This window comes from Pan troglodytes, chromosome 20 (assembly GCF_028858775.2).
Source record: "Pan troglodytes isolate AG18354 chromosome 20, NHGRI_mPanTro3-v2.0_pri, whole genome shotgun sequence".
Taxonomy (NCBI): Eukaryota; Metazoa; Chordata; class Mammalia; order Primates; family Hominidae; genus Pan; species Pan troglodytes.
The window spans coordinates 8,153,739-8,177,078 of record NC_072418.2 but is presented as its reverse complement, the minus strand read 5'-3'; the positions used below and the strand labels follow the sequence as shown (position 1 = coordinate 8,177,078).

The window sequence follows — 23,340 nt, the reverse complement described above, 5'->3', positions numbered from 1 at the left end:
TCGAGTTGCCACACTTTATCTCAGTACAGTTATCGCGAGAGTCCCGGGGCCGCGCCGGCGTGCTCTACGCACGCGCAGTCTTTCGCGGGGCCGGCCAGTGGTGCCGTCGAGGCGGGGGGAGTGGCCGCCGCGCCGGCCGAGTGAGGTAGGGTCACACGCAGGCGCACTCGCGCGCCGACAGCTCGTGCACCGTGTGGTAGCGGCTGTGCGCGTCCAGGAAGGACACCTCGTCCTCGTAGGCCGTCGGGCGGCAGCAGGGCTGCGCGCGCACCCGCTCCCGCCGCAGGCGCCGCCGCTGGCGCAGTCGTCGCAGCCCGAGGTCGTAGACGCGCGCGGCAGCCTCGCAGGCGCCTGCGCAGTAGCGGAACAGCACCGTCTCGTCGGACGCGTAGCCCAGGCCGAGCTCGCTCACGCGCACCTCCAGCTCGCGCAGCCCGCAAGGCCGCGCCCCCAACCGCGCACGCGCGCGCCGCCGCCGGGGCCCCGCCCGACGGCGCGGACCTGGGGGCCGCCCAGCCCAGGGCGTCAGCTCGCGCAGCTCCATCGCATCCGGGGCGCCCTGCAGCAGTGCACGGTCTGCGAGGGGAGGAACAGAAAGGAGGGGGGGTCAGTGGGTGCAGGGGGTGGGAGGGAGCCCCCTACCCTTTCTGTACCCCTGCAAACGAAGACCCTTGCTGGGACGCCAGGCCTAGACGGCTTCTCGTCTCACTCCCAGATCCCAAATTTCCCCACCCTCTTGCTGAGCTGCTCATGCACCCTCTCTGGGCGGCACTGGGGGGCACGTACACACTCACACCCCTACGCTGGTCCAAAACCCCTTTTTGAACCCTGAGCCTGTATTGGCTGCCCAGAACCTGGTCCATCTTTTCCGGGCCGCTTTCCAGCCCGTCTCACCTTGAGCTGAGCTGACTGGGGTCTCTAACTCACCTCCTCTGGGCCCCTCTCTCACCCCATTGCTGCTCCATTCTCCTCGTCCTCCATCGCAAATCTATCTGGACCCCTCCCCTATGCTGGGCTGCCCCAGGACACTGGTGCACCCTCTCTGGGCAGCACTGGGGGGCTGCTTCCCATGCCCCATCCCTCTTTAGTGAGGTTGTCATAGGTCTCTAGAGCCCCCTCTTCAGGCCCCGACGTCTGCTCTGAGTCCCCGGGCTTTTCAGACTCCCTCCATCCCCACTGCCCCGCTGTGCAGTGGAGCCTCAGTTTCCCTATCCAAGAAATGAATCGGGGTGTTTGGGTTTCTCCGAATGCAGAGGAGCAGCAGGTACCGCAGCCTACTGCATCCGAGGCCTGTGTGGGGACCCCACTCCATGGAGTGGCAGCAGCTACTGTCAAGGCCACCCCCATGTGACAGGTGACAAAACGGACCATCCCAAGGTCACATCATTAGCAGGTGGCCGAGAGAGCGCGACAGAGGCGGGCTTAAAGGTCATTCTTCCTGCCTTCATCGTTCACCCAAGTTTGGCCCAGGTCCAGCCGCTTTCTCCCACACTCGCCAGGAGGTGCCCAAGTCACCAATTCCCAGGGCCTGGCAGCCTAAATTTATTACCCAAGCGGTGGCTCCACCCCCAAACTCGGAAGCCCCAGGAGAGAACTGCAGACGCTGGAATGACAGGCAGCGCTGCTGGCGGACCTGCAGGCAGGGGACTCCCAGCCCCAGAGCAGGTGGCAGTCACGCTTGTGGTTGGGAGAGGAAATCTTTAGTCCCCACCTGCCCCCCGGGCTGGTGCACCTGGCTGTCAAAAGAATGAGCCTCTGGGTGGCCCTGGGGAAGGAGGGGCTGTCTGTCTCCTGGGGTTTGGTGGGGGAGGAGATGTCTGTTCCCACAGGGGGTCTCAGAAACAAGACAAACCCAGCCTCAGAGCATGACTCTAACACTTTCGCCACTTGCAACCTCAGGCCTCAGTTTCCCTGTCTGTCCCATGAAGCTTCCATGATCTCTGTCTTGGCCGGGGCTGAGAGGGTGGGAAATCGGTGCGGGGGGTGGGCGATGACTGAGCAACCTAGTCCGTGTTCTTTAAGCCCCGGAGCAGGACTGGAGTGGCCAGGACTGTGCTGGGGGGTTAGTTAGGGGCACACCCAACCCCAGAGGGGTGCATCGAAGCAGACATTTGTGGGCTTGCCCGATACAATACAGATGCCCGGCTAAATCTGAATTCCATATAAACAATGAATAATCTTTTTTTTTTTTTTTTTTTTTTTTTTTTTTTTTTGAGACGGAGTCTCGCTCTGTCGCCCAGGCTGGAGTGCAGTGGCGCGATCTCGGCTCACTCAAGCTCCGCCTCCCGGGTTCACGCCATTCTCCCGCCTCAGCCTCCGAGTAGTTGGGACTACAGGCGCCCACCACCACGCCCGGCTAATTTTTTTGTAATTTTAGTAGAGACAGGGTTTCACAGTGTTAGCCAGAATGGTCTCCATCTCCTGACCTCGTGATCCGCCCACCTCGGCCTCCCAAAGTGCTGGGATCACAGGCGTGAGCCACCGCACCTGGCAACAATCTTTTAGGATGTCTGTCCCTGCCTCCCTGCAACGGGGCTGGCTGCTTGCACAGGGGCTAGAACACAAGGTCCCCAGCCTGAAATTCCACCAGGAGCCTAGAACATGGGGACTTGGGGAGTCAGTGGCCACTCCCTTTTTGCAGTAGGGCAGACAGGCACCCGCCCATGGGCCCTGACCCTCCGCAGTGCCTGAAATTCCTCCATTCGTGCTTTGCCCCCCGCACCCCAAGTCCTGGAGCACTGGATTTTGGGGGTCCCGCCCGGGTCTCTGTCCCAGAGTCCTAGGAAGGACTTCACGCCGCTTGCAGAGAGGGAAGTGGTGGGAGGACAGAAGTGGAGCTCGTGCTGGAGGCCACCCTTGTGCATTGTAAGGACAAGAAAAGAGGATTGTGTGGGCTGGCAGGGGCGGGCGCAGACGCGCACATGGGCGTACTCGCCCACACCCAAAGGCGCTGCACACGCACCCTGCCGGCATCCACGCCTCAGATGCCCGTGCAGGCGCACGCATGGACATGTGCGTGAGCACAGGGGTCAGGGCCCACGCACCACCCTCACCCCACAGCACCTGCGGTGGGGCAGGCATTAGGGATTGGTGGGGAGTTGGGCGAGGGTCTTGCCCTCAGGGTGGGCATTTCTGTGTCCCTATAGCAGCACTTTTGCCCGTGTCTGTGCCCCCAGCCCCGTCTCTCCTCTCTCCACCCCTCCTCACCCCTTCGAATCTCTGGGCCTTTCTTCCGGTTTTTAGCTCCTGCCCCATCTCCCGCCTCCCCTTGGTCCCTGTCCCCTGGGGCAGGTCACTGGGACCTCAGATCCAGCCTCTCTCTCCTCCCACCGCCCCCCCTGCTGCGCCGCGGGGGCCAACCAGGCGAATGCCCAGGTCTAATCTCCATCTGGCCCCCACGGGACCTCAGGGCAGAGCCTAATTCCTTGTGACAGCTGAGCCGAAAGACCCCAGTTCCCAGAAGTCACCCTAGCTCCACCAGGCCATTGGGGGAATTTGCAACCTCCCTCCACCCCATCTTTTTTTAGAAAATGTATTTATTATTATAATGTTTTGAGACAGAATCTTGCTCTGTTGCTCAGGCTGGAGTATAGTGGTGCAATCATAGCTCAATGCAGCCTTGAACTCTTGGGCTCAAGTGATCCTCCCACCTCAGCCTCCCAAGTAGCTGGAACTACAGGCGTGCGCCACTACACCTGGCTAATTTCTGAAGTTTTTTGTAGAGATGGCGGTCTCGCTACATTGCCCTGGCTGGTCATGAACTCCTGGGCTCAAGAGATCCTCCTGTCTCAGCCTCCCAAAGTGCTGGGATTATAGGCAGGCGCCACCATGCCTTGCCCTGAATAATCTTTTAGGATGTCTGTCCCTGCCTCCCTGCAAGGGGGCTGGCTGGCCCTATCTTTAAAAAACCTATGACACCCCCCCCACCTCCCACTCCACTGCCTGAAATTCTACCCCTTACGTTGGGGGTATCTGACCCCACACAGAGGAGGAGCTTACACTGGGCCAGGCGGGCAATCCGGGCGTCCAGAGTTCGAGGCAGGCGGTGCAGGGGGACCAGCGCAGGTCCGAGGCGGTGGCTGAGAAGCAGGCCCTCTCGACACATCCAGATGGACAGCACGGAGCTGCAGAGCACTGAGGCCAAGGCCGCCGCCTTCCAGCGCTGCATCCTCAGCCTGCGGGCACGGGATGGTCAGCCGCACGCCCCGTCTGTCCCTCCAGCAGCCAACGGGCACAGGGCGCTGGGCCAGGACTCAGTGTGGGGCCTTTGACTTTGAACGCCTGCCGAGTGGTCGATAATCACATGGGAATGGTCCCTCAAGGAAACATTGAACAAGGAAGGGGTTGGCCTCCGTGCCAGGAGTCACAGGGAACCGCCCCCATCTGGGGGTCCCGGAGTGCCTTCCTGAGGAGCCGATGACAAGGTCCAGACTTGAATAAACGTAGGAGTTGGCCAGGCAGAGGAGAATGGCATCACAGGCAGGGGACACAGCCAGTGCAAAGGCCCCGAGGCCAGACTGAGTGTGGCGTATCCCAGGAACAGCAAGGAGGCCGGAGCGGCTGCAGCTGAGGAGCCAGGGGGAAGAGTGAAAGGAGGAGAGGTCATTCCCGGCAGGTGGCAGTGTGGGACAAAGGCGCGGGGAGGGTGGTGTTTAGGACAGTCTGGAGGCAGGAATCTGGGGCTGACACTGTTCCCTACACGCTGGTGTCCTCCATTGACTCTGCCCCTCTCTGAGCCTGTTTCCCATCCAGATGGATAAGCAGGCCCAGAAGTGGGCAGCAATGGACCAGAGCTGCCCTGGACATGGAGTCCCAGCTCTGGGCTTTTGCACAGATAGGTCCTTCCATGGAGAACACTTCTTCCCTCCTTCCCCACTCCCACTCCCCTTTCTTCCTCTTTTTCTTTTTTTCTTTTGGAGATGGAGTCTCGCTCTTGTCCCTCAGGCTGGAGTGCAGTGGCGCAATCTCAGCTCACTGCAACCTCTGCCTCCCGGGTTCAAGCGATTCTCCTGCCTCAGCCCCCCAAGTAGCTGGGATTACAGGCACCTGCCAGCATGACTGGCTAATTTTTGTATTTTTAATAGAGACAGGGTTTCTCCCTGTTAGCTATGCTGGTCTCAAGCTCCTGACCTCAAGTGATCCGCCCACTTTGGCCTCCCAAAGTGCTGGGATTACAGGCATGAGCCACCGCACCCAGCCTCCTCTCTCTTTCTCTTTCTTTATTTCCTTTCTTTTTCTTTCTTTCTTCTCTTTCTTTCTTTTCTCTTCCTTTCTTTCCTTTCTTTCTCTCTCTCTCTTTCTCTCTCTCTCTTTCTCTCTCTCTCTTTCTTTTTTTTTGAGACAGGGTCTTGCTCTGTCACCCAGGCTGGAGTGCAGTGGTGTGATCACAGCTCCCTGCAGCCTCCACCTCCTAGGCTCAAGCGATCCTCCCACCTCAGCCTCCCAAGTAGCTAGGACTGACTACAGGCATGAGCCACCATGCCTGGCTAATTTTTAATTTTTTTTGTTTTTGTTTTTGTTTAATAGAGAGGGGAGTCTCACAACGTTGCCCAGGCTGGTCTCAAACTCCTGGGCTCAAGCTATCCTTCCACTTTGGCCTCCCAAAGAGCTGGGATTGCAGGCGTGAGTCACTGTACCTAGCTGTCACTCCCCTTGCAATCTCAGCTTGGAGGGTGCCTCCTCCAGGAAGCCTTCCATGACTGCCTACCCTATTCACTTCAACCTCTGGCTGGTGCAGGGGCGCTAGTGGGCCCCCAGGAATGCCCTGAGCTTTACCCATTCAGGCACCAGTTACTTGGTGCTGTGAGTGCCTGGTGGCATCCTCCTCACTGCATATAGTCGGTGTTTAATAACTCGCGTGTACACACCCACCACACTCGACGCCGTCTGGGCTCCTCCCGAGTGTCCCGCGGCCCCCAGCCCGAGTTTACATTCCCCCTCCTGGCTGCCTAGTGTGGGGCGGCGTGGAGCCTGGCGGCCGGCCAGGTGTAAACATTTACACCGAGCACTGAAAGCCAGGCTGGATGCGGGTCAGCACCTCCGGGCCTGGGCTCGGCTCATGGGGTTCCCAGGCGCCCCCCCCAATGCGTGCACCTTGTACCTCCAGCCTTGCGCGGTGCCCTGCACCACCCAGAGATTTATTTGCATGGGATTTGCATTTCATTTGCATGGACCGTGCCTCGTGTCCTTATGTGCAGAAACTTGAACCACCCCTTCCCCACCCCACTCACCCCCATGGGCGGCGACCACGGGAGCTACACACATCAGACCTTAAGTAACAGGACACATTTATTAAGCACCAGCTGTGTAACAGGCCTGGTGCTGAGCCCACGAGAGAGGCACTACTATCTCCATTTTACAGCTAGGGAAACCGAGGCACAAAATGAGTATGGGCTTGTCCAAGGGTTAGAAAAGGACATGGGATTCGAACCCAGGTTCTTTGACACAGCACACACCATATGGGCTGGGCTGGGCTTGGGAGCAGATGCTGTAGTCACCCTGAGAACTCACCACTATTGGTGGTACTTGAGACTGTTTGGTATTGGTGGTGGTTATTCTTAGTAAGGAATGAGTTCCCCAACGTGAGGGCATCTAAACAAATCCTAGACCAGCCCGGGGATCTGATGAGAGTGAATTTGCAGGGGAAGTCGATTCTCCCCCAGGGCCAGCCCAGCTGGTTCAGTGGCACAGAGTAGGCGCTCATAGACATTTGCTGAATGATGAATGAATGAATGAACACAAAGAAGCTAGGCTGATGGGTGCGGTGGCTCATGCCTGTAGTAATCCCAGCACTTTGGGAGGCTGAGGAGGGCAGATTACCTGAGGTCAGGTGTTCAAGACCAGTCTGGCCAATATGGTGAAACCCCATCTCTACTACAAATACAAAAATTAGCCGGGCATGGTGGCACACCTGTAATCCCAGCTACTTGGGAGGCTGAGGCAGGAGAATCGCTTGAACCCGGGAGGCGGAGGTTGCAGTGAGCTGAGATTGCACCACTGCACTCCAGCCTGGGTGACAGAATGAAACTCTGTCGCAAAAAAAAAAAAAAAAAAAAAAAAAAACTAGGCACTGGGTGGCCCAGATCCTGAATTGGAGGGTCCAGAATTTCATGTCTGAGTGAATGGATGGATGGATGGATTTATTGGGAGGATGAAAAAGAAACCACAGTTGAAGTCTCTGGGCATAGTATACAATCAGTGCATAATAAAGATGACTGTCCTGAATGGGGCTAGATTCACTGGGGGTGGGCAGGGGGGCCCTCCCTGAGGAGGTGATGCATGCATTAAGACCCAAGTGTGAGAAGTCAGCCATAGGAGAATCTGGGGGCAGGTGTTCCAGGCAGAGGCACGGCCTGTGCAAAGGCCCTGGGGCAGACCACACGTGGCATGTTGGAGGAACAGTGAGGAGGCCCGTGTGTCTGAGCAGAGTGAGGAGGGGAAGAGAGAGGAGGGGAGGTTTGGAAGGGGATGGAGCAGCTCGTGCAGGGCCTCGTGTGGGCCATGGGAAGGACACTTCATTCTTGAGGTTTTGCAGAAGCGGATGGCAGCAGCAGCATTTTGTCAGATGTCAAACCCATCCCCTTTATTCCTTTTTTTTTTTTTTTTTTTTGAGACGGAGTTTCACTCTGTTGCCCAGGCTGGAGTGTGGAGCGCAGTGGTGCGATCTCAGCTCACTGTAACCTCCACCTCCTGGGTTCAAGCGATTCTCCTGCCTCAGCCTCCCAAGTAGCTGGGATTAAAGGAATGTGCCACCATGTCTAAGTAATTTTTTTTTTTTTTTTTTGAGACGGAGTCTCACTCTGTCGCCCAGGCTGAGTGTAGTGGCGCGATCTCGGCTCACTGCAACCTCCGCCTCCTGGGTTCAAGTGATTCTCCTGCCTCAGCCTCCAGAGTAGCTGGAACTACAGGCGCCCGCCACCACACCCAGCTAATTTTTTGTATTTTTAGTAGAGACAGGGTTTCACCGTGTTAGCCAGGATGGTCTTGATCTCCTCACCTCGTGATATACCCGCCTCAGCCTCCAAAAGTGCTGGGATTACAGGCGTGAGCCACCGTGCCTGGCAATTTTTTTTTTTTTTTTTGAGACGGAGTCTTGCTCTGTTGCCCAGGCTGGAGTGCAGTGGCACAATCTTGGCTCACTGCAACCTCCGCCTCCCAGGTTCACGCCATTCTCCTGCCTCAGCCTCCTGAGTAGCTGGGACTATAGGCGCCCGCCACCACGCCCAGCTAAATTTTTGTATTTTTAGTAAAGACAGGGTTTCACCATGTTAACCAGGATGGTCTCGATCTCCTGACCTTGTGATCCACCCGCCTCAGCCTCCCAAAGTGCTGGGATTACAGGCGAGAGCCACCGTGCCTGGCCATCATCCCCTTTATTCTTAACGATCACCTACTTTATGTCCAACCCCATTTTACAAACTTAACACAGATACAGTCATTCCAACCTTACAAGCGTCCTAAGAAGCAGGTAATACCCCCACTTTTTTTTTTCTTTTTTGAGACAGGATCTCACTCTGTTGCCCAGGCTGGAGTACAGTGGTGCAATCACAGCGCCCACTGCAGCCTCAACCTACCCAGCTCAGGTGATCCTCCCACCTCAGCCTCCCAAGTAACTGGGACCACAGGCATGCACCATCACACCCAGCCAATTTTTATTTATTTTTTAAAATTTTTATTTATTTTTGAGATGGAATTTTGCTCTTGTTGCCCAGGCTGGAGTGCAATGACATGATCTCGGCTCACTGCAACCTCCACCTCCCAAGTTCAAGCAATTCTCCTGCTTCAGCCTCCCAAGTAGCTGGGACTACAGGCATGTGCCACCACGCCTGGCTAATTTTTTGTATTTTTAGTAGAGATGGGGTTTCACCATGTTGGTCAGGTTAGTCTTGAACTCCTGACCTCAGGTGATCCACCCGCTTTGGCCTCCCAAAGTGCTGGGATTACAGGCGTGAGCCACCACACCTGACCAATTTTTAAATTTTTTGTAGAGACGAGGTCTCATCATGTTGCCCAGGCTGGTCTTGAACTCCTGGGCTCAAGCGAGCCTCCTGCCTTGGCTTCCCAAAGTGCTGGGATTACAGGCATGAGCCACTGCGCCTGGCTGCAAGTAATACCCTTATCCCCACTGCATGAATGGGAAACAGGCCCAGAGCTGGGAAGTGACTTGTCCAAGGTCATAGAGCCAGCATTTGAATGCTGGTGGTAGGAGGGGGAGACAGGCAGGAAACCTACCCGGGCCCCGGACCTCTCTGGACCCCCCTCCACCCTGCTTGCCCACACATTCAAGTCTTGGAGTGGTGTGACTCAGTTTCCCCATTGGATTGGAACAAGTCTTGGGCTGTGGTGGTCTGTTTCTACCAAGGGCCTAGCCCCAGCATGGCCTGGTCACAGGACCCCCTGGAGGCCTTGGAGCTTCAGACTCACCCCACCTAGAGTTCTGGTGGAGGGCAGGAAATCGGGGGGCCATTGGCGGAGGGGGCCCAGCAGGCAGGGCTGATTAGCAGCCATGAACAATGGGCCTCTCTGTTCTCGGGGGCCACCTAACTGGTTTGTCTCTGGCATGGACGCGACCAGGTGGGGGTGATGTGGGTGTGGCGGAGGGCACGGGGAGGGGGCTGGGTGTGCACAATGCGTGTTCCTGTGTCCCGGAGGCCCTAACCTAGGGAGGCATCTGTACCTGTCCAACTGCATAGAGACACACATTTGTAGGTACAGGAGTGCCCACTGTCATTTGCAATCTAGCTCAGGTCATCATCTGTGCCCTGAGACCCCTCATCCTGGCCACACACACAGGGGTACACAGGTGAACACGCTGCCAGCACCCACAGCTGCCAGAGCCCAGGAATTCGAGACCAGCCTGGGCAACATAGCGAGATGCCCCATCTCACACAGCACACTGTCAGGCTTACACTTGTGTGCCCATTCACACTCATTCACACCCAGCCATCTCATGTCCTCACACTCAGGTTCTTTCATACTCGTACACACACACTCCCACACTGCCCACACACACACGATCACACTCACATGCTCAAGCATTCTCACTCAAGCACACTTGTGTGCTCAAACGCTCCCACATTTGGCTGGGTGCAGTGGCTCACACCTGTAATCCCAGCACTTTGGGAGGCTGAGGCGGTTGGATCACCTGAGGTCAGGAGTTCGAGACCAACCTGGCCAACATGGTGAAACCCTGTCTCTACTAAAAATACAAAAATTAGCCGAGTGTGGTGGTGGGCGCCTGTAATCTTAGCTACTCGGGAAGCTGAGGCAGGAGAATCACTTGAACCTGGGAGGTGGAGGTTGCAGTGAGCTGAGGTCTCCCCACTGCACTCCAGCCTGAGCGACAGAGCGAGACTCCATCTCAAAAAAGAAAAAAAATTAGCCGGGTGTGGCAGTGTGCGCCTGTAATCCCAGCTACTCGGGAGGCTGAGGCAGGAGAATCGCTTGAACCCGGGAGGCAGAGGTTGCAGTGAGCTGAGATCACACCACTGCACTCCAGCCTTGGTGACAGAGCAAGACTCCGTCTGGAAACGAAACAAAACAAAACACTCCCACATTCACTGTTTTCACATTTCCACACTCAAACAGGGTTACACACACATCCTGGGGTGTCCTCACACTCACACACACTTGGACTTTTTCACACGCATTGAAACACAATCACACATTTGACCATGATGACACTCACACGCCTGCCTGCCTGCCTGCCTTCTTCTTTTTCTTTCTCTCTCTCTCCCTCCCTTCCTTCCTCTCTTTCCCTCCCTCCCTCCCTCCCTTCCTTCCTTTTTCTTTCTCTTTTTCTTCCTCTCTCCCTCCCTCCCTCCCTTCCTTCCTTTCTCTCTTTCTCTCTTTCCCTTCCTTCCTTCCTTTCTCTCTCTTTCTCTCTTTCCCTTCCTTCCTTCCTCTCTCTCTTTCTCTCTCTCCCTCTCTCTTTCCCTCCCTCCCTCTTTCCCTCCCTCCTTCACTCCTTTCCTCCCTCCTTCCTTCCCTCTCTCTTTCCCTCCCTCCCTCCCTCACTCCTTTCCTCCCTCCTTCCTTCCCTCTCTCTCTCTTTCTTTGATAGAATCTTGCTCTGTTGCCCAGGCTGGAGTGCAGTGGCGCAACCTCGGCTCACTGCAACCTCTGAGTCCTGGGCTCAAGTGATCCTCCTGCCTCAGCCTCCCAAGTAGCTGGGACCACAGGTGTGTGCCACCATGCCTGGCTGTATTTTTGTTTTTGTTTTTGTTTTTTGGTAGAAACTGGGTTTCACTGTGTTGCTCAGGCTGGTCTCAAACTCTTGGCCTCAAGCAATCCTCCCACCTCAGCCTCCCAAAGCACTGGGATTCCAGGTGTGATCCACTGCACCCAGCCAGTATTTTCATACTTATACCCAAACATGATCCCATGCATACTCAGATGTTTCCAGGCTCACATATTCTAACACAATCACACCCACACACCAGAACACCACCGCATGAATCCACTAGTGTGTTCTCACACTCACATTTGAATACATCGTGCTCACATGCTAGGGCGTTTTCACAGTCACACTCAAACATGACCACACTCACACACTTGGACGCTTCCACCTTCATTCAAAACACTCACTGGCTGGGCAAGGTGGCTCATGCCTTTGATCCCAGCACTTTGGGAGGCCAAGGCAGGAGGACTGCTTGAGGCCAGGAGTTTGAGACCAACCTGGGCAATATAGGGAGACCCTGTCTCAGAAAAGAAAAGAAGACAAGACGGGGCACGTTGGCTCACGTCTGTAATCCCAGCACTTTGGGAGGCCAAGGCAGGCAGATCATTTGAGGTCAGGAGTTTGAGACCAGTCTGACCAACATGGTGAAACCCCGTCTCTACTAAAAATACAAAAAAAATTAGCCAGTCATGGTGGCAGATGCCTGTCATCCCAGCTACTCAGGAGGCTGAAGCAGGAGAATCGCTTGAACCTGGGAGGCGGAGGTTGCAGCGAGCCGAGACTGCACCACTGCATTCCAGCCCGGACGACAGAGCAAGACTCCGTCTCAAAAATAAAAAAAGAAAAGAAAAGAAGATGAGAAGAGAAAAGACAAAAAGAGTCAAGGTCATGAAGGACAAAGACAGATGGAGGAGGAGTCTCAGATTGGAGGGGCCAAAGGAAAGGGGATGGCTAAATGTCATCTGGGATCCTGGATGGACCCTGGGACAGAGAAAGGACGTTAGCAGAAATACTGGTGAAACTCGGCCAGGCTCAGTGGCTCACGCCTATAATCCCAGCACTTTGGGAGGCTGAGGCGGGGAGTTCGCCTGAGCCTGGAAGTTCGAGACCAGCCTGGATAACATAGTAAGACCCCATCTCTACAAAAATAGAAAATAATAAATTTTTAAAAGACACCATCGGCCAGGCACAGTGGCTCACGCCTGTAATCCCAGCACTTCGAGAGGCCAAGGCGGGTGGATCACTTGAAGTCAGGAGTTCGAGACCAGCCTGGCCAACATGGCAAAACCCCATCTCTACTAAAAATACAAAAATTAGCCAGGCACGGTGACAGGCACCTGTAATCCCAACTACTCAGGAGGCTGAGGCAGAAGAATTGCTTGAACCCGGGAGAAGGAGGTTGCAGTGAGTCGAGATCGCACCATTGCACTCCAGCCTGGGCAACAGAGTGAGTCTCTGTCTCAAAAAGAAAAAAAAAAAAAAACAGGCCGGGCGCGGTGGCTCACGTCTGTAATCCCAGCACTTTGGAAGGCTGAGGCAGGCGGATCCCTGGAGGTCAGGAATTTGAGACCAGCCTGGCCAACATGGCGAAACCCCGTCTCTACTAAAAATACAAAAATTAGCCGGGTGTGGTAGTGCACGCCTGTAATCCCAGCTATTAGGGAGAGTGAGTAAGGCAGGAGAACTGCTTGAACCCAAGGGGTGGAGGTTGCAGTGAGCCAAGATCGCGCCACTGTACTCCAGCCTGGGTGACAGACCGAGACTTCGTCTCCAAAAAAAAAAAAAAAAAAATCACACTCACACACTTGAGTGCTTTCACACTTGTGGTGAAACGTTATATCCACGTGCTGGTGTTTGCACACACACACACACTTGAACAACCCCACAGTGAAAAACCAGGGTGTTTTCACACTCACACTCAAGCATGATCCCACTTACACACACAGATTTTCCCCACTCACACGTGGTAATCCGGTCTCACAGAGACACACACAAGAGCATCCATTGTCATTTGTGCTCTGGCCAAGGTCCCCAAGACCCTCCTCCTGGCCACACACACACACAGGGGTGCACAGGTGAACACGCCACCAACGCCCACAGCTGCAAAGATTCCAGGGCGCACAGACACGGTGGGAGGAGAGTGAGAGGAGGGGAAGCAGATGGGGCCGGGGGACTCAGGAGGGAACGGCCCCGCCCTGACCACTGCCCGTGTCCACCCCTGCAGGGATCCCGGGTGCCATCTACATTGCCTGTGCAGGGCCTGGCTAGAGATCCCTTCCCAGTCCTGGAGAAAACGTAGAAATCCTGGAGAACCTGCATTGCCTGGAGGGAGGGAAGCCTCCTTCCTTCCTGGAGGGGCTGGGAGCGTAGCAGTGTGAGGTGCAGCAAGAAGGACCTAGGACAGACCTTCACTTTTAGCTGGAGGCCACACAATCCCCAGAGCTGGGGAAGGAAGGGGAAAGAAGGGAAATGGACTCAGAGAGAGGCAAAGAGCAGCCCAACGTCACACAGCTAGGCAGGCCCTTCCAATCAACCAAAGCAACAGACAGCCGGCGCAAGGGTGTGTGTTTCTGGCACCTTCCTTGGTGATGCCAGGAAATGTTGCTCATTATCTTTATGCACAGGCAACGCCCTGGCACCCCCACTCCCCTTCCCACCGAACTCCCCAGGGGACACCTGCCGGGCACACCCAGTCCCAGGGATAAAAGCCTCTGTCCTACAGAACTCCCGATCTCAAAGAGTGGCACCTGAGAGATGAAGAAAGGGAGGGGGACCCTCTCTCCATGTAGGCATCTCTTCTAATCTTGGGGAGGCCTGGAATTGGGGCCTATCTTAATTTGGCAAACTCCTACTCTACCCTGAAAGCCCTAGCTCCTACAGCCCCTCCACCAGAAACCCTTCCCTGCTACCCATCTTGGCCACCCCCAGCCATGGGTGCCTTCCTCTTGCCCAGCCCTGTAAGCATGGTGTCTGTGCCCATGACTGTCTTTGCTGGATGGGAGTTTCTAGAGGGACATCTTCGGCTGAGGTTTTGCAGGGCACAGGGCTAACTTTGAGAATTCAGTTTACAGAGGGGTGAGCTTGCTGCAGATCCCAAGTCTGCACACTTTTGCCTGTGGGGGTGCTGCCCTGCATACACTTCTCCTTCCTCTCCGTTTCACTCCTGGTCCTCCTGTGACTCAGTTTCCCCATATATATATATATATATTTTGAGACGGAGTCTGGCTCTGTTGCCCAGGCTGGAGCGCAATGGTGTTATCTCAGCTGATTGCAACCTCTGCTTCCCAGGTTCAAGCCATTCTCCTGCCTCAGCCTCCCAAGCAGCTGGGACTACAGATGCCTGTCACCATGCCTGGCTAATTTTTGTATTTTGTCTTTTGAGACAGAGTCGCACTCTGTCACACAGGTTGGAGTGCAGTAGTGCGATCTCAGCTCACTGCAACCTCTGGCTCCCGAGTTCAAGCGATTCTCCTGTCTCAGCCTCCCGAGTAGCTGGGACTACAGGTGTGCGCCACCATGCCTGGCTTTTTTTTTTTCAGACGGAGTCTTGCTCTGTTGCCCAAGCTGGAGGCTGGAGTGCAGTGGCATGATCACAGCTCACTGCAACCTCCGCCTCCCAGGTTCAAGCAATTTTCCTGCCTCAGCCTCCCGAGTAGCTAGGATTACAGGCATAAGCCACCATGCCTGGTTAATTTTTTTGTATTTTTAGTAGAAACGAGGTTTCACCATGTTGGCCAGACTGGTCTAAAACTCCTGACCTCAAGTGATCCGCTCGCTTCGGCCTCCCAAAGTGCTGGGATTACAGGCGTGAGCCACTGCGCCTGGCCAAACTTTTATATTTTTTAGTAGAGACAGGGTTTCACCATGTTGGCCAGGCTGGTCTCAAACTCCTCACTTCAGGTGATCCGCCCGCCTCTGCCTCCCAAAGTGCTGGAATTATAGGCATGAACCACTGTGCCCAGCCTCCATCTGTTTTTTTTAGAATTAAAAAAAAATTTTTTTAATAGAGACAAAGTCTCGCCATGTTACCCAGGCTGGTCTCGAACTCCTGGCCTCAAGCGATCCTCCCTTCTTTGCCTCCCAAAGTGCTGTGATTACAGGTGTGAGCCACCATGCCTGGCCTCCCATCTTCAATAGGGCACGAAGGGTGCCACCCAGCACTGTAGGAAAGCCAGAGAGGACCTGGAAGAGCTTGACCAAGTGGCTCTTGTGCTCTTGCCACTGCCCATGGGTAGAGGATGCCAGGCCGTGAAGCCAGCACATGCCAGTGGGGAAGTGCCTGTGTGTGTGAACGCCGCGGCATACATGTGTTTGCGCACCTGTGCCTCTGTTTTCCCCAAGTGCTGATAGCTTGAGGGCTCACGGCCGGGCCTGTTCCTAGGGCAGCCTCCTGGTCTCCTGTTCCTAGATGGCCCCTAGGAGTTCCCTGAGGTTCCACTGGTGGAGAAACTGAGGCCCCATGAGGGGCAAGACTTGGCCAGGGGTCTGGGCCTCTCAAGGCAAGACTCAGTGATTCTACAAAACACAAAACAAATTCCACAGCCCACAAAAATGTGCCCCCTCCCTCAGAGGGCCCCAGGGCCTGGGCCCACCCCACGGGAGGGATGAGGCAGCCAGGACAGCCTCGAACTGGCGACACACATCTGGGGGCAAACCAGGAACATCTGGCAAGCACAGCTGGTTCCGATACTGCGTCTGCGGGGGCCAGAGGCCAACCTAGGGGTGGCTTCATGTGTCAGGGGGTGCAGACACAGACACCCCCAGCCGCCCCTTCCAGGTCTGCCGGACAAAGAGGTCCAGCCTCTCCTCTTCTTCCCCCAGCACAGAAGCTGAGTGCTGCCCAACTGCTAGAACTATCGCTGGCTTCCTGCTACCCTGGGCATCAAGTCCCAGCACATGATCTTGTCTTGAAGGACTCTGGGTCTGTCTTTGCCAAAGTGAAGCTGAGGGATGGATGGTCAGGGATAGTGGTTTCTGGGGAGGAGTATGGTGGCTCCTTCGTGATAATAATAGTGGTAAAATAATAATAATAACTGGGCCCGGCACGGTGGCTCACGCCTGTAATCCCAGCACTTAGGAGGCTGAGGCGGGTGGATCACGAGGTCAGGAGATCGAGACCATCCTGGATAACATGGTGAAACCCTGTCTCTACTAAAAATACAAAAAAAATTGGCTGGGCGTGGCATTGGGCGCCTGTAGTCCCAGCTACTTGAGAGGCTGAGGCAGGAGAATGGCGTGAACCCAAGAGGCGGAGCTTGCAGTGGGCCAAGATCGCACCACTGTACTCCAGCCTGGGTGACAGAGTGAACTCTGTCTCAAAAAAATAAATAAATAAAATAATAATAATAATAACTGGGCCGGGTGCGGTGGCTCACAGCTGTAATCCCAGCACTTTGGGAGGCCAAGGCAGGCGGATCACTTTAGGCCAGGAGTTCGAGACCAGCCTGGCTAACATGGTGAAACTCCATCTCTACTGAAAATGCAAAAAAAAAAAAAAAAACAAATTAGCCGGGTGTGGTGGTGCACTCCACCAGTCCCAGCTACTCGGGAGGCTGAGGCAGGAGAATCACTTGAACCCAGGACATGGAGGTTGCAGTGAGCCAAGATCGCACCAGTGCACTCCAGCCTGGGCGACAGGGCGAGACTCCGTCTCTAATAATAATAGTAATAATAACTGAAACTAACACTCGTGAACAACACTATTAGTGCCATTCTAAGCACTTTACATGTAGTAACTTGTATCAAGGTATGGACTATTTTATCCCCATTTGGTAGGTGGAAAACTGAGGTCCAGAGAAGTGAAGTAACTTGCTCAGATTCAAACAACCTAAGTGGCTGAGCTGGGATTTGAACACAGGTGGTCAGCAAACTCCTACTCATTCCTCAAAGACTCACTTCCAACACCCCTCCCTCCATATTCTTTTTTCTTTTATTATCCAATCAATGGCTGCAAAACCTCTATTTTTTTCTTTTTTTCAAGACAAAAGTCTCGCTGTGGAGTGCAGTGGCACGATCTCGGCTCACTGCAACCCCACCTCTGGGGTTCAAGCGGTTCTCCTGCCTCAGCCTCCTGAGTAGCTGGGATTACAGGTGCACGCCACTATACCCAGCTAATTTTTTTGTATTTTTAGTAGAGACGGGGTTTCACCATGTTGGCCAGGCTGGTCTTGAACTCCTGACCTCAAGTGATCCTCCTGCCTCAGACTCCCAAAGTGCTGGGATTACAGGTGTGACAACCGTGCCCAGCCTATAACCTATATATTCTTTTTTTTTTTGAGATGGAGTCTTGCTCTGTTGCCAGGCTGGAGTGCAGTGGAGCGATCTCAGCTCAGTGCAACCTCTGCCTCCTGGGTTCAAGCGATTATCCTGTCTCAGCCTCCCAAGTAGCTAGGATTACAGGCACGAGCCACCATGTCCAGCTAATTTTTGTATTTTTAGTAGAGATGGGGTTTCACCATGTTGGCCAGGGTGGTCTTGATCTGACCTCGTGATCCGCCCGCCTTGGCCTCCCAAAGTGCTGGGATTACAGGCACGAGCCACTGCGCCAGGCCGTAACCTCCATATTCTTAAGCATGTGCTTTCTGGCCTCTCTGACAACAATAACAACACCAGCAATGTTGGCTATTCCATTATTTAGAGGCAGACACTGTGATGAGTGCTTTCCCCCACATTTAATTCTCCCACAGTCCCTGAAAAACATGTTATTATTATTAGCCCTGTTTTCCACGTAGGGAAACTGAGGCTAAGAGAAGTTAAGTGACTTATTCAAGGGCACACAGCAAGTAAGCAGCTGAGGCTGGTTGTGGTGGCTCATGCCTATAATCACAGCATGTTGGGAGGCCAAGGTGGGAGGACTGCTTGAGACCAGCAGTTCAACACCAGCCTGGCCAACATAGCAAGACTCTGTCTTTACAAAAAAAAATTTTTTTTTTTTTTTGAAACGGAGTCTTGCTCTGTCCCCAGGCTGGAGTGCAGTGGCGCGATCTCGGCTCACTGCAAGCTCCGCCTTCCGGGTTCACGCCATTCTCCTGCCTTGGCCTCCCGAGTAGCTGGGACTACAGGCGCCCGCCACCACGCCCAGCTAATTTTTTTGTATTTTTAGTAGAGACGGGGTTTCGCCATGTTAGCTAGGATGGTCTTGATCTCCTGACCTCGTGATCCGCCAGCCTCGGCCTCCCAAAGTGCTGGGATTACAGGCATGAGCCACCACGCCTGGCCAAAAAAAAATGTTTTTAATTTAAAGTAACAAGTGTCTGAGCTGGGATTGGAACCTGGATCCAACTCCAAACTTGTTCTCTCCCGGACTCCACAACTACTGCCTGGGAACCCGCTGGCCTGTGTTAACAAGAGGAAAAGAGGAGAGGTGAGAGAGGGGCTTAGGACCTGCTGTTTGAGAGAACAGTGGCGCTGAGACCCAGGGAGGTACGAGATTTTCTTAAAGACACACAGCAGAGCAGATCCAGCAAGTAAAAGGCCCCAGTGGCAGAAAGCCCAGAGTGCCAGGCTGGGTTCCGCCTCCAGCACACGAATTAACCTGACAAACACTTATTGAGCGCCTACTGTGTGCCAGGGCCTGGCTGGGGACCAGGGACTTGGTGGTAACCAAGGCCACCCTGGGCCCCTCCCCGACAAACTCACCATCCAGTCGGGGAGACAGATAATAAATGTGAAATAAGGTAATTAGATGTCAAGAGCACACAAACAACAACAAAAAACCAGGATGGGGCTGGGTGCAGAGTGGCTCATGCCTGGCATCCCAGCACTTTGGGAGGCTGAGGCGGGAGGATCGGTTGAGCCCAGGATTTTGAGACCAGCCTGGGCAACATAGCGAGACCCCCGTCTCTACAAAAAATTTTAAAATTAGCTGGGCTTGGTGGCATGTACCTGTAGTCCCAGCTACTCAGGAAGCTGACGCAAGAGGATCGCTTGAGTCCAGGAGGTGGAGGCTGCAATGAGCTATGATTGCGCCACTGCACTCTAGTCTGGGCGACAGAGCAACACCCTGTCTCAGGAAAAAAAAAAAAACTCAGGATGAAGCCATAGTGACTGGAGGCTGCTTCTAGACTGGGGAGTCAAGGAGGGCTTCTCAGAGGAGGAAGCATTTGAGCTGACGCCTGGATGACAGTAAAGATGCCACCATTGGCCGGGCGGGGTGGCTCACGCCTGTAATCCCAGCACTTTGGGAGGCCGAGGCGGGAGGATCATGAGGTCAGGAGATCAAGACCATCCTGGCTAACACAGTGAAACCCCGTCCTTACTAAAAATACAAAAAATTAGCCGGGCGTGGTGGTGGGCACCTGTAGTCCCAGCTACTCGGGAGGCTGAGGCAGGAGAATGGCGTGAACCCGGAAGGCGGAGCTTGCAGTGAGCCGAGATCGCACCACTGCACTCCAACCTGGGTGACAGAGCGAGACTCTGTCTCAAAAAAAAAAAAAAAAAGCCACCATTGAAGATCTGGAAAGAGTGTTCCAGGCGGAGGGAGCTGCACGTATAAAGGCTCGGAGGCAGGACCGTGCCTGTTCGAGATGACCAGCGTGGCTGGAGTGCCAGGAGCCAGGGGACAATGCAGGGAGATGAGGCAGGAAGTAACGAGGGCCCTGTGGCCTGCAGGGTCAGTGCCCCGCAGTCCCCCACCGGCACCTGGAGCTCTCTCTTCCTGTACCCGCCACCCAGCTGTGTCTGGGGAGGGAGGCTGGGGAGCGTGCGTGTGCCAGCTTCTTAGACCCACTATTTCTGGCCCTGGCCCTCTGTGGTTGGGCTATAAAGTTGCCACCTTGACCACACCAGTCTCTTGGGGCTGGCCAGGCTGCCCCAGGGCTGGCCTCGGAGGCATCTGGAGCTGGCAGGAGGGGGGTCCCCGGGGTGGGATGACAGGATCAGCCTAATGAGGCCTGGCATGGCTAAGCAGCTGGCACAGGTCCCAGCGGGTGGCTTGAGCGACATGGGTCCTCCGGGAGCGGCCAGGACACCACAAGATGCTGGCCATCTGATGGAAAGAGAAACTGAGGCACAGACCCCAGATGAAGGTTAAACCCTAACACTGGGTGAGACTGGGAACCACTCTTCAGTTTCCCGGGAAACAGGTCATCTCAATCATCTTGTCTTTCTTCTTTTGAGACGGGGTCTCACTCTGTCACCCAGGCTGGAGTGCAGTGGTGCGATCTCAGCTCACAGCGGCCTCGACCTCCTGGGCTCAAGAAATCCTCCCACTCCAGCCTCCCGAGTAGCTGGGACCAGAGGGGGATGCCACCACATCTGACTAATTTTTGCATTTTTGGTAGAGATGGGGTCTTGCTATGTTTCCCAGGCTAGTCTGGAACTCCTGGGCTCAAAGGATCCACCTGCCTTGGCCTCCCAAAGTGTTGGGATTACAGGCATGAGCCACTGCGCCCGGCCATCATCTTTTCCATCTCCCCAAATTCAAATTGTGCCTTGGTTCCTGACACACTGCGCTATTTAAGCACGAACAGTGCCCTCTCTCTGGGCCTTAGTTTCCCCACTTGGGAAGTGAGGGCCACATGCTGTAAGCTGGGCCTGCTGTCTGATTTCTTCCAGGGCTCGCCTGAAGCCTGATTTCTTTTGGATTTGACAGGGAGACCCCTCCATTCCAACATCATCATCTCCGAGACACCCTTCCTGCAGGCATGCCCCATTCACATCCACTCTTTCTTCAGGCTTCCTTCAAGGCCATTATCAGCCCTGCAAGTGCAAGGCTGGTTTGGGAGCCTCCTGTCCATCTCCCGACCCCGACCCCCGGCCACCACCTCCACCTTGAGGCCCCAGAGCCTCTGCCTCAACTTGGAGGACCAGGGAGATGCATCAGCGGAGGAAACCCACAGCCCCCCAGCAAAGATAGCCCAGCCCAGTGACTCCAGATACATTAACAACTTGCACGTCTCTAATCTGTGTATTCAGCCCCTACCTCCAGGGATTCAACCTTGAGTGCCCCAGCCCAGTTCTTCCTCTGCCAGCCTTCTAGAACAGTCTCTCCCACACTCACCAAGGTGCCTTGACTATTCCATGCCTCCAGATCTTTGCATGCACAGCCACCTGGAATGCCTTTTCCTTTCCCACTTAGAAAACTCCTACTCATCCTTCACAGCCCCACCTCTGAGGCCCTTCCTCCAGGAAGGAAGTCTTCTCTGACATTCCTACCCTGAGGTAGAGCCCTCCATCCCCACTCTGAACTTCCCCAGCCCTGTGTCCCTGGGTGTAAATCTGCCTCCCTTGAAGGACAGCACCCAACAACCCTGACACCAGTCAACCACGCGGTTGCCATCGACACACATTTGTCGAAACAATCTTTTGATTGTGTTGTGCCCGGCTGCAAACTTCTTGAGTCCCTTCTGCCCAACTCTTGAAAGCTGTCTCCTCTGTTTGCTCCCTGAAAACTGGGACCTGAAACGCGAGGGGCCAGTGCTGATGGTGGAGTTTCAGATGCAGTACCCAGCTGAAGAGGGGAATGTTTTATTTTCTTCCCTGCACCCCTGGAAGAAGCTTTCTGTAGCTCCCTGGGGGTGGAGTTGGTGCCGGAGCTATGAACCTCGGGAGTCTTAGGATGAAGGGAGGAGGGAGGGGTGTCCAAAGGGCCCCAAGGCAAGAAGCTGGGGGTGGGAGAAGCTGGCAGTGTGGGTGGGATCCTGCCCCTCACTGACATCCTCTGAGGCTGGTCACACCCCACCCAGGCTTCCTCAGCCCGGGGCACTCAGAGACAGACAAAGAGGGCCATGGAACAGGGACAAGGATGTAGAGAACAGGGAAAGGGCAGGGGAGACAGGCAAGAGGGAGGAAAGTCAGGGGTCCGGCCTCCTGCACCCCCCTGCTTTAAGCCCCTGGCCCCACTCCCCAAATCTGGACCAATGACGAGCCCTGCAGGTAATCACAAGCCTGTGGGCAGGTCGGATGCGTTCTGGGGAGGGGACAGTGGTGGCATTCACCCTGGGAGAGCCATTTCTCTCTCCAGCACACCCCCCTCCCCACTAATCTGTCTGCAGCCCCCTTGGGCCTAATAACTCCTAATCCACAAACCACCTCCTGGGACAATTCGGGGCTATCCCCGTGCAGGAGACACCTTTTATAAAAAGCAGGAAAGGCAGGCACAGCCTCCCCCCACTTCACATCCAGGCTTTGCCCTTAAGGGACCCCCACCCCCAACACCAAAGGGTTTCACGCCCTCTGGTGGCTGAACGGGCTGCTCCAGGAGCCGAGAGGGCCCGGCCCTCACCGGAGGACACCGTGTCCCCGGCGGCGGCGGCGGCGAGCAGGGAACGCGCCACTGACAGATGTTTACTTCTGTGCGCAGCTGGACCGCGACGGCAGCCCCCCGCCCGGGCTCTGCAGGATCCGGAAGCCCCCCAACGGCCCCTTGGAGACCACATGGCTAAAGGGGTGTCTGGGTCTCGCCCTCCTAGAGGCTAAGGGGATTCTGGGGAGGGCACCGTGCCTTCCTCAGATGCACACTTGGAGGTTTTAGGAGACAGGAGTGCGCCCGCCCCGTCGGACAGGGACACCGCGGCTGGATTCGGGCTTGGAGAGCCGCTTAGGATCTGGCTTCACGCCCCCGCCCCTCCCCACGCGCTGACCTGTCGTCCCTCTGACCCCACCCTCATACACCCGCTGGTTCTGCTGCAGGAAGGAATCCCCTGGTCTACTCGGAGTCCTCAGCACCCTCCATGCCCCGTCCATGGGGCAGGTCGTCCCCGTCGTACCCTGCTGCCCCCCCACCTGCCCCGCCTGCCCCTTGCTTACCTGCTGTGGGCGCCGGACTACCCGTCAGTGGCGGCCGCGCCGGCCCCAGCCCCTGCCCCAGCCGCCGCGACCGCCATCCGGGCCGCCTGGGCCCGCGGTGCCCGGGGGGGGCCCGGGCCGGAGGGGGCGGCCGCGGGCGGGGTGCGGCGCGGGCCGGCCCATGGGGCCCCCCCGGGCTCGCTTAGCCGCGGGCTGCGGCCATCCCGGCCCGGCGGGGGCTGGGGCTGGGGGTGGGTGCCCTGGACGGCCGGCGGCTCAGAGGGCGCGGGGCGCGGGGGCGCACGGACGGCGCAGGCGGCCTCGGCGCGCAGCACGGGGCTCCGGGGCGGCGGCGAGAGGGACCTGGGCACTCGGAGCGGCTTCAGGGCGCGCTCTCCCGCCGCCTCAGCCGCTCCCGCCGCGGACGGCTCGGC

General features: G+C 55.9%; 1 protein-coding gene across 1 annotated transcript; it reads right to left on the bottom strand.

Annotated features, from left to right (window-relative positions):
* NRTN (neurturin) lies at positions 1 to 23,340 on the bottom strand. Its single transcript, XM_016934794.4, has 3 exons — positions 22,928 to 23,340; positions 4,000 to 4,566; positions 1 to 576 (listed from the first exon to the last, which is right to left on the bottom strand). The coding sequence occupies exons 2-3, from the start codon at positions 4,166 to 4,168 to the stop codon at positions 152 to 154; spliced, it is 594 nt and encodes a 197-aa protein (XP_016790283.1). The 5' UTR covers positions 4,169 to 4,566; positions 22,928 to 23,340; the 3' UTR covers positions 1 to 151.